General features: G+C 42.9%; 1 protein-coding gene and 1 long non-coding RNA gene across 2 annotated transcripts in view; both read right to left on the reverse strand.

The window, feature by feature from the left end:
• The window catches only part of LOC143491508 (uncharacterized), a 10515-nt gene extending 8820 nt beyond the window's left edge, over nt 1-1695 (reverse strand). The window contains exon 1 of the long non-coding RNA XR_013125216.1: nt 1388-1695. This is a non-coding gene — a long non-coding RNA (uncharacterized LOC143491508). The remainder of the gene's footprint in view (nt 1-1387) is intronic.
• A 13487-nt stretch (nt 1696-15182) lies between these two features.
• Nucleotides 15183-17500, reverse strand: part of LOC143491504 (NACHT, LRR and PYD domains-containing protein 3-like) — a 91591-nt gene continuing 89273 nt past the window's right edge. The window contains exon 8 of the mRNA XM_076990581.1: nt 15183-16032. Within this exon, the coding sequence (XP_076846696.1) occupies nt 16026-16032 (7 nt within the window). The 3' untranslated portion in view covers nt 15183-16025. The remainder of the gene's footprint in view (nt 16033-17500) is intronic.

Below are 17500 nucleotides of genomic sequence, written 5' to 3' on the forward strand. Positions count from 1 at the left end.
CTTTCCTCCAAAACATCCCAAAGTGGCTCAACAATATTTAGATTTGGTGACTGTGCAGGCCATGGGAGATGTTCAACTTCACTTTCATGTTCATCAAACCAATCTTTCACCAGTCTTGCTGTGTGTATTGGTGCATTGTCATCCTGATGCATGGCACCGTCTTCAGGATACAATGTTTAAACCACTGGATGCACATGCATTGCAATATTTTGAGCAAAATTGTGCTCTTACCCTGCTAATTGAACCTTCACACTCTACTCTTACTGGTGCAATGTGCAATTAATGAAGATTGACCACCAGGCTGGTCCAATTTAGCCATGAAACCTGCCACACTAAAATGAAAGGTGTTTCAGTTGAATTGTCTAACCCCTGTATATGCCATTCAGTGTGATACCAACAAACCCTTAACCTCACTACTAAAGAACTGGAGCAGTTCATGGGTACAGCAGTGCTTTTTGCTTTCCAAAAAAAGTGAAACATTGATTCAATCTGTAGCCCACAGGAACAAACATTCAGAAACACAAACACACATTGCAGCTAATTTCTAACCCACTGATTGATAAATCATTTGTGGAATTTGTGAAATAAAACTTCTAATGTGATTAATACTTGTTTGTACCTCATTGCACTTATCTGAAAATTACAGGTAACCTTGGCGTTTTAGTACCCTCATAGCGTCTTGTTGCCCTGAGGCAACAAACCAAAATCTGGGGGCAGGAAGGTGGGGGGGGGGCAAATTTTATTATTTATATATTATAAGGGACCCCTAATCTAGGAAATACTAGGATGAAAAAAAAATTTCCTCCTAAAATAAAAAATCATGCCATAGAGGGCTAATATAGATACATATATGATGTTGTCTTCATTATAAGGCTTATATAAGGCTTTTAATTTTTTGCGGCACCAGACACATTTGTTTTTTTGGTCCAATATAGCTCTTTCAACATTTTGGGTTGCCGACCCCTGTTCTAATCAGTTACTTCACCAACACCACTAAACATAAACATATGAGGATGGCATTAAATAAGTTAGTGTTTCACATGTGTTAAACAGCACCACCCAGAGTATGACACAGGTCAGTGTGTCTAACAGTTTGTTTATTCACAGAGATCTGCAGTCAGCATTATTAAATAGTAAACAAACAGCAAATTATATTTTATTATTTGAATAATATAATTTTGAATAAAATAATTAAAAAGACAGTACGATAGACACCAGTGATCAGTTATGACAAGTACACATTGGAACAGACACCAGGCAGCATATCAAACATTAGGACAAACGAACACCGAAACAGACTAAAGGTAGAGACAACAGAAACTAAGAGTAACACACAAGACAAGCGCACAAAACGTAGAGGGGAAACAGGACAAATCTAACGACTTACCTAATCTACCGACTTCACTGAAGAACACAAGGGGCACCAGGCTGTAGGAACTAAACAACATAGAGGAAAACAGAACACTAAACTGATAGAGAGGACAGAGAGGAACTAAAACACAAACCGGAATACAAAGGGAATAAATATGGAAGCAAGAGTCCAGGAAACTGTCGAACAGAGGAAACGCAACAGGAGAACAACAATCAATGAGCGTCCAGGCTGGAGTGAGAATGAGGGGTTTAAATGCACGATAAAGTACGACGCAGAAGTTGGTTACTTATTCGCAGTTTCAGATTCGTTTGGTTACTTATTGGCTTTGGTTACAGCTCTTTATTCGGCGGCTGAAGTTGGTTCCTTATTCAAAAAGGTTGTGTTCACGATGCGCATTTGCTGCGCACTTTGTTTAAAAGAGATAGATTAAACAAACGAGTGTAGGAGCATACATTTAAGAGGTTATTGTTTCCCATACTGATTTTGTGAATGTAGAAAAAAATATTAAAATATAATGAAAGCATTTACACCATTTGTAAAATGGTTTCTATTTCAAGTCGTTTCAATTGTATGCAATTTGTACATGATGATTGAATTCGTCAGCATTTCTAACGTAAGGAAACATATTCTTAGATTTGAAAACTAAAAACACAGAAATGCTGTTCTAGAACACAAATAATCGGAAGAAGAAATACCAGCACACAACATGGCATATTGAGCAGTGGGCATATAGGTGAACAAATTTAAAGGCGCAGTTTCAGAGGCTTATTGAAGACCTTATTGGGCAACACGGTGGCTTGGTGGTTAGCACGTTTGCCTCTCAGCACTGGGCTCTTGGGTTCAAGTCCCTATCTGAGTGGAGTTTCCATGTTCTATCGGTGTGGGTTTCCTCTGGGATCTCCGGTTTCCTCCCACAGTCCAAAGACATGGAGGTTAGGTAAATTGGCCTCCCTGATTCTCTGACAAAAAAATAAAAATTCTCCCTGAGTGTGTCTGTGTGTCTTCATGTTCAATGAAAGCAGTTGTCTGAATGTGTGTGTGCTTGTATGTCCAGTGGTGGATGGTGCTCTGTCACTAGGGTCTGTCCTCTCTCCCCTTCCTGCACCCCATTCAGTCCCCCAGGGGCTGTGGATCCCGGTAGAGAGTACGCTGTGTGTGATTGGCTGCCGCTTCTCGCCGGTGTGTGATTGGTTGTGTAAGAGTTGTACCTGTGTTAAAATTGTAAAGCGACCTTGAGTACCTAGAAAGGCACTATATAAATTGAACATTCATTCATTCATTCATTATTGATGGTGGGCCAGAGAAATAACAAATGCATCATGAAGATCAGGTCACTCCTTAAGAGAGGAACCTGATTTTAGCCTGATCCAACATCATTTATACCTCAAATCTATCTGGAAACACGGCATATTGAGTAGGTAAGCGCACAGGTGAAATGATTCAGAGGGCAAATTTCAGAGGCTTTCTGTATGCCTATAAGGCATCGGGCCAGACAAGCAACACATGCATCATACATAACACGTTACTATCTGTAAGAGGAACCTGATTATGTGTGATGTGTTTGCCTCCATAATGTGACACCGGGACAGAGGCAGCAGGAGGCAGAGGCTGTGAGCGAAAGACTATTATCCATACTTAGAATAACACAAATAATCAGGACACTTGGTAGGACAATGTGGTTGAAATTCTGTAACCTTTAAATGGTGAGCACAATTAAAGTCAGAAGCAGTTAGGTAAGATAATAAAGTACAATGATTTTTTTAACAAAGTATGGATTAATCCAGAGATGTCAGTTACATACACACAAGGCGTCTGTCGCAGAGAGCTAATTCCCCTCTCCAAACTCTCATCTCTTATACTTTAATCATCAATACACACAGTGTCCACGAGGTGAACATGAGGTGATTCACTAAGTGTGATTGGGTAAACATGACATAATTAACACTGATTTGACAGATGTATATTAGCCTCTCCCCCCGCATGCCCCCTCCACACTCAGCATCCACGTGATGGCGTGATGGACTGAGTCTCGCCGTGGTCCCTTCCATGTTTAGGAACATCAGAGGAACATCAGATTAGGAGAGAGCCGAGGACGTCCAGAGAGAATAAAATACACTTCTGAGGCCTACTGAAGCTATGATTAACACACATATATGCAAAGAGCCCTAACACATCTAATGTGTTTAATATATACTAATAAAGCCTGGCATAAAGCGAAATCATAAAATTCCCATCACATGTAATATGACCTCTCTTTCTCTGGTGGGTCAGAACCCTTGCAGCAGCGTTCTGAACTCACTCTCCACGAATTCAACCACTCTGGAGCACCGTGAAGATTTGGATGGTATATTCACATATATAGACAACTGCTTTGATAGAATTATCATGAGCAATGCAGGTAAGACGCCATCGACTAAGAGGAGCCGTGCCGAAGCTTCCCCAGGAGCGGCCACCCCACACACCTGTAGCACAGCGGATATTCTGGAGTCTATCAACACCAAACTGGCCAGGTTTGACGCGCACCTGGCGCTGGTGGAAATTCTCCACCAAGAGTTTCAGGCCTTGCGTGAGTCAGTGGAGTTCAGCCAGCAGCAAGTAGAGGCACTCGCTGCAGAAAACACGGTTCTTAGAGAGTCGGTGAAATCACTCACCGAGGGAATGACCCGACTCTCGGAAGAAAACAAAAAAAATCTAAGAAACGGTCATCGATCTCCAGTCTCGTAGCATGAGAGACAATTTATTATTTTCAGGTATTCTGGAGAAGGCAGACGAAGACCCCGAGACTATGGTAAAAACATTTATACAAAATCACTTGAAAATCTCAGAGGCCACCGTCAAAAACATCAGTTTTCACCACGTTCACCGCCTGGGGGGGAAGCGGCCAGATGTGAGAAGACCCAGACCGATCGTGGCCAAGTTTGAACACTACAAACATAAAGAACTGCTAAAGAGCCGCGGCCGGGAGCTGAAAGGAACCAACTTCAGCATCAACGACCAGTTCCCCAAAGAGATCCTGGAGCGACGCAAGGTCTTGTTCCCCATCCGCAAGAGTTTCATTCATGCAGGTTCCCGGGCTGTAATCTCAGTGGACAAACTCTACGTGAACGGTCAACTTTACCGCGACACAAACAACACCATGGCTGTTCTAAACAGGTGAACTGTATCAACACCGACACCGACGCCAACTCTTTATGACACATTACTTTTCGCCTAGAACAATAAGACATGTCCAAGTTTAAATAACTAATGCCGGTCTAATTAGCATTGTACCGTATGCTTTCCTTCATAAGTCTTAATTGTTCACTCTTTTCACCCGGCGATTTGTTCACCCACTTTCAAGACTGCAATGTGTTGTATGCGCACACACACAAAGGCAGGAATACAAAACAGACACACACATAGACATACAGCACAATCTCACACTAACACACAGGAGACACACACACACACGACCGATTCATGCTGGCACAGACACATACACACAGACATATAGCGCAGACACATACACGAAACATACAACACAGGCATACAACACAGATGTGCAACACACACACCTTTAACAACCATCCAACACTCAAACAAGTAGTTTTAACATTAGTTCACTGACGTTTGTCACATGGAATGTACGTGGAACTGGTTCGAGGGAAAACAGATTGAAAACTTTTAATCGGCTAAACGACTTACAAGCAGATATTGTCTTTCTACAGGAAACACATATGTCTAAAACACCTACATACACACTGACCTCTCCTCAGTTCCCACATTCGTACTCAGCCTGTTACAACTCAAAACAAAGGGGTGTGGCCATATTAATTAACAAAATGATAAGCTTTTCCATTAGCAACAATATAACACATCCAGATGGTAGATTTATAATACTTAACCTGTCCATTCTAAATATGCGTTTATGTATTGCTAACATATATGGGCCAAATGTTGACGACCCCTCCTTTTTCCACAATATTTTCACTGCACTCTCTGATCACTCTGACACCAAACTAATAATAGGAGGAGACTTCAACATGGTACTTGATCCAGATATCGACAGGCTCAGTACAGCAATGAATCAAAGGAACTGGCAGTCTGCAAACACCCTAAAACAATATATGAACGATTTGGGGCTCTCTGATGTGTGGCGTTCACATCACCCCACTCTCCGGGACTACTCCTTCTTTTCAGCAGTACACCACTCACATTCTCGTTTAGACAACTTCTTAGTTAGCAATTCCATTATGACAGATGTCACAGACACCCATATTCATCCTATCACTATCAGTGACCATGCACCGACCGGTCTGTCTCTCTTTGACACAGAAAAGAACCACACCAGCAACTAGGAACTGGAGATTAAATACATCATTACTTAAGGAACAAGATTTCATTACTTACTTCAAAAAAGAATGGGCAACATATTTAGAATATAACGATCTACCAGGAACCTCACCGTGTGTTCTTTCGGAAGCAGGGAAGGCAGTAATGCGGGGGAAAATAATATCCTACTGCACACATAAGAAAAAGACAGAAAAAACACAGGTATTAGAATTGGAAGAAAAAATAAAATCTTTAGAAGCTGCCCATGCTGCTTCACCACAAGAATACACACTAAACAAGCTGAGGAAACTCAAACTGGAATTAAATGAAACAAACGATAAAAATACACAATTTTTACTGCAAAGGCTGTGTTGACAGAATTTTCAACATGGCAATAAATCTTTTACTTTAAATCTTTTACTTTTACTAACTGTCACTCTCCGTCGCTCTTTTCCGAGTATCTCTCAGAGTATCTTTATACTATCTTTATACCTTTATACTCTCCGAGTATCTTTTCTTACAGAGAGACCCCGGTTGTTGTGATGGAGAATTTCCACGACAATTTTGGCGACCCAGATGGGACCTCCTGAGTGAAGATCTGGCTCTTCAGAGGTACTTCATCAGTGTGAATTGTGGTTTTAGATGCCTGCTGTGCTGCAGGTCACTCAGACGCCATAGTGTATATCCTCGCTTCGTGGATTAACATAAGGAAGAGAGTAGAGCCGCTGATACTAAGACAGGATAGTCTAGTATCATAAGATCTCAGTTGCAGTGAGGCTGGCTGAGCACTTATGGTGACGACCATAAATAGCGTAAGGGGATAACTAGACAAGGGTCATTATTCGTCTAGGGAAAATCGTACCAGTACGTGAAGAATTAGGCGCCCAGCACAGTAGTTTGTGGCGAGTTCAGCACAAAATCAGGCCTAAATTTAATCCCAAATTACATAAGGTCTCTCTGTAAGAACTGAAAAAATAGGGAACAGAAACACAAAACACAGTAAGGGGAAGCCTGAAGATGTTGCAATAAAATACACACCACCCCAATGTAAACACACCACAATGTTAATTTTATGATAACTTATTATGGCTCAGAAAGTGTTGAACAGTTTTCAAAATTGGTTTTGCATTTTGGTTTTCCAGCCAAAGGGTCACTTAGCTTAGAACATTTAAAAGTGCTAAGGGATAGACTGGCTGGAGGGGAAAAACAAGCCTGTCCACACACAACCACCAACACCACAAGAAGAGTGACGGGTCCACGAACAACTACCAACTCCACAAGAAGAGCAGCAGAGCCAGAAACCTGCCTGTGTAGAAGCCTGTGTAGATGCCTGTGTAGAAGCCTGTGTAGAAGCCTGTGTAGATGCCTGTGTAGATGCCTGTGTAGATGCCTGTGTAGATGCCTGTGTAGATGCCTTGTAGAAGCCTGTGTAGAAGCCTGTGTAGAAGCCTGTGTAGAAGCCTGTGTAGATGCCTGTGTAGATGCCTGTGTAGATGCCTGTGTAGAAGCCTGTGTAGATGCCTGTGTAGATGCCTGTGTAGAAGCCTGCCTACAGCGAGGACGACACAGAGAGTGAGCAGGAAACAGGAGAAGAGCAAGGCCGCGGGCTCACACAGACAGGGGCCAAGTTTCGCAACACAGGCCTCATCAGAAAGAAAAAACAGAAGAAGGAGAGACAAGATGTCCACCAGATGCCGATGGTGGAGGTGGCAGGCCACAACAGACTCATGTTGGTCCACCGCCCATGGACTATGTCAGACATAATAATAATAATAATAATAATAATAATAATAATAATTTTATTTATGAGCGCCTTTCAGGATACTCAAGGACACTTTACATAGTGTACATAACTTAAGACATAGCACATGCTAAATAAATTAAATCAATAAAATACATTACAATTAAAATTAATTAAGAATTCATATAAGCAATCTCAAAAAGAAACGTTTTAAGTGCTTCTTAAAAACATTAATTGATTGGCAAGAGCGGAGATACAAAGGGATAGAGTTCCATAACACTGAAAGCTCTTTGACCGTACATGCACAGTTTAGTGGAAGGAACTGAGAGCAGATGAGCATCAGCAGACTAGAGAGAGCGAGAAGGACAGTATCTGGACAGCAGACCAGAGAGAGCGAGAAGGACAGTATCTGGACAGACCAGAGAGAGCGAGAAGGACAGTATCTGGACAGCAGACCAGAGAGAGCGAGAAGGACAGTATCTGGACAGACTAGAGAGAGCGAGAGGGACAGTATCTGGACAGACTAGAGAGAGCGAGAAGGACAGTATCTGGACAGACTAGAGAGAGCGAGAGGGACAGTATCTGGACAGACCAGAGAGAGCGAGAAGGACAGTATCTGGACAGACTAGAGAGAGCGAGAAGGACAGTATCTGGACAGACTAGAGAGAGCGAGAAGGACAGTATCTGGACAGACTAGAGAGAGCGAGAGGGACAGTATCTGGACAGACCAGAGAGAGCGAGAAGGACAGTATCTGGACAGACTAGAGAGAGTGAGAAGGACAGTATCTGGACAGACTAGAGAGAGCGAGAAGGACAGTATCTGGACAGACCAGAGAGAGCGAGAAGGACAGTATCTGGACAGACCAGAGAGAGTGAGAAGGACAGTATCTGGACAGACCAGAGAGAGTGAGAAGGACAGTATCTGGACAGACCAGAGAGAGTGAGAAGGACAGTATCTGGACAGACCAGAGAGAGCGAGAAGGACAGTATCTGGACAGACTAGAGAGAGCGAGAAGGACAGTATCTGGACAGACCAGAGAGAGCGAGAAGGACAGTATCTGGACAGACCAGAGAGAGCGAGAAGGACAGTATCTGGACAGCAGACCAGAGAGAGCGAGAAGGACAGTATCTGGACAGACTAGAGAGAGCGAGAGGGACAGTATCTGGACAGACCAGAGAGAGCGAGAAGGACAGTATCTGGACAGACTAGAGAGAGTGAGAAGGACAGTATCTGGACAGACCAGAGAGAGCGAGAAGGACAGTATCTGGACAGACCAGAGAGAGCGAGGACAGTCAAAGAGGTCATGCGACAGATGGACAACCCTAAAGATGTGGGCGGGGAGAAGTTCGCCAGGCAGGTCCACCAGTGATGCCAAGAATTTACACCTAACACCGGCGAGTTGAGAAGACTGCTGAGGGCTCACCTGAGCCTTGACTGGGGTAAGGTGGCGGGAGACTGGCCACAGGAGGATTTGAGAATGACAGACCCTGAATGGGGGGATGGTGAAAATGTACAATACTGAGCAGCCATGGAGCAGTTGAAGGGCCACATTAAAATGGCCTTCCTACTGCGCCCTGATCCAGTTAGAGTGGCAAGATGCCGACAGGACGATGATGAGACTCTGGAATCATACTTGGATAGACTACTAGTCTAGTGCTCCATGAAAGGTATTGGTCCCGGATTGGTATTGGTGGTGCAGAAGTCAGTTGTATCTATTTCTGCCGAGAATGCAAAGAGGAACATGTGCACTGGTGGCAGTGGAGGCACATTTGAAGGTCATCACCACGTACGAGCCTCCAAAGAGAAGTAGGTTTCCGAGGGCGAATGTGCAGATTGTTCCTGAGGAGTACAGACTGACCAGCGAGTTCCAGCGATTCATAGAAATAATGTTACCGATGTACGGAGGTGGGCAGCGTCCGCAGGGACTTGAATAGAGTTCATTATAGACTGGCAACATTTGTGAACAGAACTATTGCTGCAACAGAAGGCATCAAGACCGAGCTGACTGCACTAAGAATGATGTCAGAACAGAACAGGATGGCACTGGACATAATCCTCGCCAAAGAAGGAGGAGTGTGTGCCATGGTAGGAGACCGATGTTGTACTTATATACCTGCTAACGATGAGTCCACAGGAAACATCACCATTCCTGTGAAGGATGAAGGAAGTAGCTGCAGGACTGAAGCGAGATGAGCAGAGAGCTGTGTCGGCGTGGTGGACATCTTGGAGAGCGTGGCTCATCGCAGCTACGCCCATGGTCGTGGTAGGCGTGGCTCTGCTCTGATGTGGACCAATGATATGTCAGTGGTGCATCTCTGCGTTGTACAGCGGACAGCGTGTGTTAGATGCCTCATCTGGAGGAACCCTATTATGCAGAAGCGCCCCCTAGCTCATTTAGGGCCTTATAAAACATATTAAACATTAATGAATCTCCGAACAAGCGATAAATTCAAAATTTCCTATCCCATCTACATGCCTACCGGGTTTTAGACGTCTACGTGCAACCGATCGCGAGATATCCGGCTTGGAAGTTGGTGACAAAAGTGCACCCCGCGATGTGAGATGTCTTAATGTTTTGTCACCTAAAAATCGTATACCAATAAGGCTTTAATTTAAGACCTTAACATCGTAGATCCGTTGTGGTTAAATATCTTTAAAAGCTTGCTCACCTCACTGCAAAATTGTCCGTAATCAACTTCCTGGATGAGACGCTCCGACAAATCTGCCCCCTACGCGTCACCGAAGCGTTTTGAAAGCTGATTTGTCCTTTTATTACAAAGCTGCAGCGGTTCTGCTTTGATTTGAGTGGTTTTTATTGGTCTGAAGAGGGGGGGGGGGGGGGTAGTGACTTTGAATGACAGGTAGTGATGGGCAAAACAGTTCTTTTAGTTGAACTGAATCATTAGAATCAGTTCACTAAAAAGATTCGTTCACCGAATCGTTCAGCGGAGGGGGGGGGGGGGGGGGGGGGGGGTGGGTGTGTAAAATGGATTATATTATATCGCGATCGATCGCCAGTGCTTGGCGCCAGAGTGAACTAGTAACTCATTGAATCATAGATGTGGATCAGCGGTAAATGAACTAGATTTTTTTTCTCGGATGTGTGGCGTGTGAAGACAGTCAAATGCGTGTGTCTCACGCTCATTGCATGAGAGTTGGCAACCCTGCAGATACCTATTTGTTGTGAAATGAAGTAATTACAAGTTCAAGCATTTTCAACTTTAGCCTAAATTCCATTTCACTTTCAAACCTGGAACACAATGCAACATTAAAATTCATCAGGTAAATGTTCATTCCCCCTGTTTTTGAGGGGTGTTTCTTTATACATATCGTTTCGGACAACACTGTAAAGAATGTGACGTGTCAAGTTTAAACGCCTCCGCCGTTGTGTGCGGAGTCGCGTGCTATGATGACTCGCGAAAGTATCCAGCCTTAACTGATACACGGCTGAACGGTTCATGTTTCAGTTTAGTTCACGGCCTCATGGACCAGGAGACGAGAGTGTAGAAAATTTATGAATAAAAAATTGCAACTAAATGTTGGGTTTATTAAATATAAATTATTATAAAATATAAATTACATTACAAATACAGTAATCCTGCCTTTATCGCATTCTGGAGATTCCAGAACTACCTGCAATAACCGAAAATAGAAACGGTATTTCAGTATTTATACACTATATTAGGGCTTTATAAACCCTCCCAACACCTTTACATAAACCTTTCCTATTCACTTAATAACCATCCCCACACTGTTCTGTGCATGTGTGCTTGTCCAGCGAGCAACCAGTCGTGTTGTATACAATCTCATGTAGGCGAGTAGCGACTCAGGCAAGCGATGCTGGTTCTCGTTTCCGAGAGTAAATATGCACTATTTACTGTAATTCGTACTATTTTATAATTTATAACATTCCTTGTTAATTGTTAGAATTAATACTTATAATATATTTTTCTATATTTTGGGATTTTATCATGTAAAAAATCATAAAATATATATTTTTTTCCGCCGATCGAATTCCGCAGGCAACCGACGAAAAAGTGATGACCCGCGAATTATTTTTCCCATTAATATCTTATAAAAACCAGTGAAAGAGTGAATTCACAAAAGCTGAAGCACGAACTGGCGCAGGATCACTGTAACATAATACAAAAACAAGTATGAACTAACCTACAAAAGTGCAAAATAAATATTAAATTAAGAGCAACATTAAGATAAAAACTGTACATTCAGATGAAAATATCAACTTAAATGTGCAATCAAAAAGAAAATGTGAGTGAGTGGCAGTGCAAACGTGAATCACGTCCTTAGCAACAGTTCTCTGGGTGACATTACGTTCAGTGACAGAATCAGAAAATGAACGAGAACTTTCAGTTCATGAACGAATCAGAAAATGAACGAGAGCTTTCAGTTCATGAACGAATCAGAGAGTGAACGAGAGCTTTCAGTTCATGAACGAATCAGAGAGTGAACGAGAGCTTTCAGTTCATGAACGAATCAGAGAGTGAACGAGAGCTTTCAGTTCATAAACGAACCAGAGAATGAACGAGAGCTTTCAGTTCATGAACGAATCACTGAACGAATCACGGAGCATGCGCAGTTCCCTCGGTGATTCGGTGATTCACAGACCACACTGCAGTTCCCCTGACGGCCTGCACGGTCGCTGCTGAGCTCAATTACTGAACTGAAAAAGGAACGAATCATCTGAGGAAGTGATTCGATTCAGTTCGTTCACTCAGATGTTTCGTTCATTTGAACGAATAGTTCGCGAACGACACAACACTAATGACAGGTTATACAACCTCTCATCGGTGAGGTGCGAAGGGAGGGGGGGGGGGTGGGCTCACCAATCAGCCTCCTGAGACAATCTGGCGCCTTAGAAGTGATTAAAAGCTGTTTTAACCAATAGTTAAAACACATCCTTCTGAAGCTAACCAGCCCTCATTTGTCATGATTGGTGGATGATTTCTTTGTAACGAGGCTTCGTAAACTCTCTAGTCATTTCCAATGTGGGTCCGCTAGCATAGCAACATAAGCTAACCTTTGCTAACCTAAGCTAATCTCCCCAGAACACACTGTTCGGCGAAACTGAAGCAGTCATGGATTATTTTGTTCGTTTTTATTTCGATTGTGGATACTTTTGAACATCACAGAAAATAAAAGAATTACTTTTGGTGGAATTTATTTACATTTTTCGGATACGACGCCAACCCGGAAGTGAGACTGTACATCGGCTACAACGCGATTCAACGCACTCGTGAGTAAAAATGGATAATTTTACATAAGCGATTTTGTACAAAATATATAATCTAATACTAAACATTAGATTATAAACAGTATTGGAGCTTTTGAGTGCTGGAGTACTCTGTATCGTGTCGGATGCTACCGGAGTTGGCGACGTAAGCTTAGCTTAGCCTGTCGGACTATATTGAACATAAATATCATAACGTTCATAATTGGACATGGAATTTATTCATTGTAATTTTCTGGTCTTTCTGTAATATGTGCAACGTTGTTGTTTGTTGTAGCTCCTCGGTTTCGTGTAAGGAATTTGTTAGCATGTTAGCTTAGTTGGCTAATGGTGTGTATGGGGTGTGGCATATTTGGACATGGGTTTGGTGCACTGGACACACCTTGGATAAAGCTGAATAACTTTTTAATGCTTGCATGGATTTGCTTCATTTTTTCTATGTTGTCAGAGATGCCCTGGTGAATTATATTTTCTTTTTCTGACTAGATTTGAATAACTATGTGAATATACATACTTTGTGAAGTTCAAGTTCAACACTGCATTCCTGACTTTCCGGGCATATTAGCATATGTAAGAGGCTCTAAAATAAAACACAATAATGGGAATATGATATTGAAGTGAATCAATGTTCCCCCAACTGTCTACTTCAGTTTGAGCCCTGAATGATAATTTTCCTATATGTACAACTTGAGATATCTAGTTTTAAAGTGAACTAGTACTAAGAATCTGAAAAACTTAAAGAATGTCTCAAAATGGCCGCCACAGATGCAGTATCAAATCAAATCAAAGTTTATTTGTATAGCGCTTTTCACAACACATGTTGTCACAAAGCGCTTTACAGGATTTAAAAGGTTAACAATACTATGGGTCCAGAACCCTAATGAGCAAGCCAAAGGCGACAGTGGCGAGGAAAAACTCCCTATGATGGTGGGGATTAGGAAGAAACCTCGGGAGAACCAAGACTCAAAAGGGAACCCATCCTCCATTGGGCGGCCCGTTAACACACAAATTACACAAAATACAGACAAATACACAAGTCACACACAAATCACACAATCAGACTAAGTAAAGGTAAAAATGAAAGTTCTGGGTTTTGATATTGTCACTGTAAATGTCTGTTGATGAACGCCAGGCTTTCATTCCATGTCGGAGCAGCGATGCTGGTATTGTAGGCTCCGACTGCAATGTTACTCTCCAGGTGAACCTCGGAGAAAAGATTCGAGATGTAGTAACTATGTAACAGATTAATCAAAGGCCAAACTAAACAGATGAGTCTTTAATCGAGTTTTAAACATTGAGACTGTGTCTGAGTCCCGAATAGAGGCAGGAAGATTATTCCACAATTGTGGAGCTTTAAAAGAAAAGGCTCTTCCACCTGCTGTGATCTTTTTGATCCTAGGAACAGTTAATAACCCTGCGTCCTGCGAGCGAAGTGAACGCGCTGGGTTATATTGTTCAATAAGTTCACTAAGATAGTCTGGAGCTAAGCCATGCAGCGTTTTATATATATAAAGACAAAACATTTGCTTAATAAAAAAGTGCAGAAAGGAATTTGAACTCCTTCATATCAAAGAACTGTAACGCGTAGAGCACTGCGGAGCGAAGAGGCGGACACAAACGCTGAGAAGAGCGAGATTTAATAAGGAGAATTCCATAGGCGAAGTCGTTTGTACAGGGTCAAAACGGGAGAGCCGTCCAAGTGGTCAACAGGACAGGCAGGAGTCGTAACAGGAGAGCCATTCACAACGGAGAAACACAACGGAGACGAAAAATACCAGAACAGCGATGACAGATAATCCACAAAACCGAACAAACCACAAATAACCGACAACGGGCGAAACACAGAGATACAAGTACACAGGACTAAACTAGACACAACTGAACACAATGACGACACGGGCGTGGCAGACAGAGGGAAACCAGGGCAACAGACACGCAGGGCGGGATAACCGGGCAAGGAACAACACCGACACGGGAGAGGGGGGCGTAGCCCTACGTGACAAGAACAAAAAGTCCTGCTCTATCGGTTTTTTTTCCTTTAGTTATTAAAGAATTATTGATGTATTTGCGGGCCGCACTGAGTGAGGACGAGGGCCGTGTGTGGCCAGTTGCCCATCCCTGTTCTACATAATTTACAGCAGCGTTTCACATCAACACCTTCAGAACTTTTTATTTGTAAATGTTTCCCTGTTGTAGGTCACGTGATTAAATTAAAGAAGGACCATAATAATCTAATGATGTAGGAGTCTAAAAACATACCTACATGTACAGTTATCCACACACACACACACACACACACACACACACACACACACACACACACACACACACACACACATTCATTCATAATAATCTAATGATGTAGGAGTCTAAAAACACAACTACATGTACAGTTATCTACACACACACACACACACACACACACATTCATTCATAATAATTTAATGATGCAGGAGTCTAAAAACACACCTACATGTACAGTTATCTACACACACACACACACACACACACACACACACACACATTCATTCATAATAATCTAATGATGTTGGAGTCTAAAAACACACCTACATGTACAGTTATCTACACACACACACTCATTCATTCATAATAATCTAATGATGCAGGAGTCTAAAACATACGTACAGTGATTTTCATCTGGTGATTTGTGGACAAGAGAAACATTGAAATGATAAAGTGTGTATCGATGAACTGATGTCAATACCTGTATTAAAGGTTAAATTATGGTCTACACTGGGCTTTACATGTTTAATTCATATATATTTATTACCTTCAGACTACATTTTATAAAGATTGGAGTAAAATACACAACATTATCTTCACACACACACACAGTTCCTGGTTCACTTTCATATTGCGATAATTCCACTTAATCCACCTCTCACAGTGTTGATGGTTATGAACTTAGAGAACATAAAACAAAAATATAAAAATATCATCACGATCACGTGTGTGCGTGTATGTGTGTGTGTGTGTGTGTGGTTGTCCTCTTCGTTGTATAAAGTGCCATATTTTGTCAATTGTGATTTTTTTACACAGCAATCGAAATTTGTCCTCCGTATTTAACCCATCTGTGCAGTTAACACACACCAGTGATTACTAGGGGGCTGTGGTGCACACATGCCCAGAGTGGTGGGCAGCCCTAGCCCGGCGCCCGGGGAGCAGTTGGGGTTAGGTGCCTTGCTCAAGGGCACCTCAGTCATGGCCTCAGGTCTGGGAATCAAACCCACGACCCTCCGGTCACAAGACCAGTTCCCTACCACCAGGCCATGACTGCCCCATGAGAGACTCAGATCAGGTCAGATCAACTTCAGTGTCTCCACTGAAGTGGTCAGATACTGTAGGACAGAGAATAGGACAGAATCAGACATGAACACACACTCATCACACTCTATACACAAACTCAATCAGTGTAAACACTCATTGTAGGGTCTCCAGTGTACAGTGTGGATCCTGTGTGTGTGTGTGTGTATGAAGAGTCAGTAAGTCAGTAACTCACTGTAGTTTCTCCAGTGTACAGTGTGGATCCTCCAGTAGAGCAGAGAACTGCTTCACTCCTGAGTTTCCTGGATAATTGTAGTTCAGATTCAGCTCTCTCAGGTGTGATGAGGGGTTTGACCTCAGAGCTGAACACAGAGCAGCACAGCCTTCCTCTCTAATACTGCAGTAAGACAGACTGTAGAGAGAAGGAGAAAAACTCACACTTACACATCAACACACACGTGAACACAAACATCTCTCTCACGCTCACACACACACGTTGCCTCACACGCACAAGCTCACGTGCCCACACACACACACACAGTTACTGGCTCACTTTTATATTGTGATAATAATTCCACTTATTCCACCTCCACAGCTCCACATTGAACTTGGATAACATAAAACAAAAGTATAAAAACATTCATTTTATTTTTTCTGAACCATTTTACTGAACTTAATCATATGGCAGCAATTACAGAACAAGTGTGTGTATGTCTGTGTGTGTGTGTGTGTGTGTGTGTGTATAAAAAGTCAGTAAGTCAGTAACTCACTCTAGTATCTCCAGTGTACAGTGTGGATCCTCCAGTAGAGCAGAGAGCTGCTTCACTCCTGTACGTGTACATGCGTGTGTGTGTGTACGTGTGTGTGTGTACGTGTGTGTGTGTACGTGTGTGTGTGTACGTGTGTGTGTGTGCGCGCGCGCGTGTGTGCGCGCGCGTGTGCGCGCGTGTGTGTGTACGTGTACGTGCGTGCGTGTGTGTGTATGTACGTGTGTGTATGTACGTGTGTGTGTATGTACGTGCGCGCGTGTATGTACGTGCGCGCGTGTGTATGTGTGTGTGTGTATGTACTTGTGTGTGCGTGTGTGTGTATTTGTGTGTGCGTGTGTGTGTTGAGTGCGTGTGTGTGTGTGTTGAGTGCGTGTGTGTGTGTGTGTGTGTGTGTGTGTGTGTGTGTGTGTGTGTGTGTGTGTGTGTATAAAGAGTCAGTAAGTCAGTAACTCACTCTAGTTTCTCCAGTGTACAGTGTGGATCCTCCAGTAGAGCAGAGAGCTGCTTCACTCCTGAGTCTCCTGGTGTATTGTGGTTCAGATTCAGCTCTCTCAGGTGTGATGAGGGGTTTGACCTCAGAGCTGAACACAGAGCAGCACAGCCTTCCTCTCTAATACTGCAGTAAGACAGACTGTAGAGAGAAGGAGAAAAACTCACACTTACACATCAACACACACGTGAACACAAACATCTCTCTCACGCTCACACACACACGTTGCCTCACACGCACAAGCTCACGTGCCCACACACACACACACAGTTACTGGCTCAC

This window comes from Brachyhypopomus gauderio, unplaced genomic scaffold, assembly GCF_052324685.1.
Source record: "Brachyhypopomus gauderio isolate BG-103 unplaced genomic scaffold, BGAUD_0.2 sc76, whole genome shotgun sequence".
NCBI classification, from domain to species: domain Eukaryota; kingdom Metazoa; phylum Chordata; class Actinopteri; order Gymnotiformes; family Hypopomidae; genus Brachyhypopomus; species Brachyhypopomus gauderio.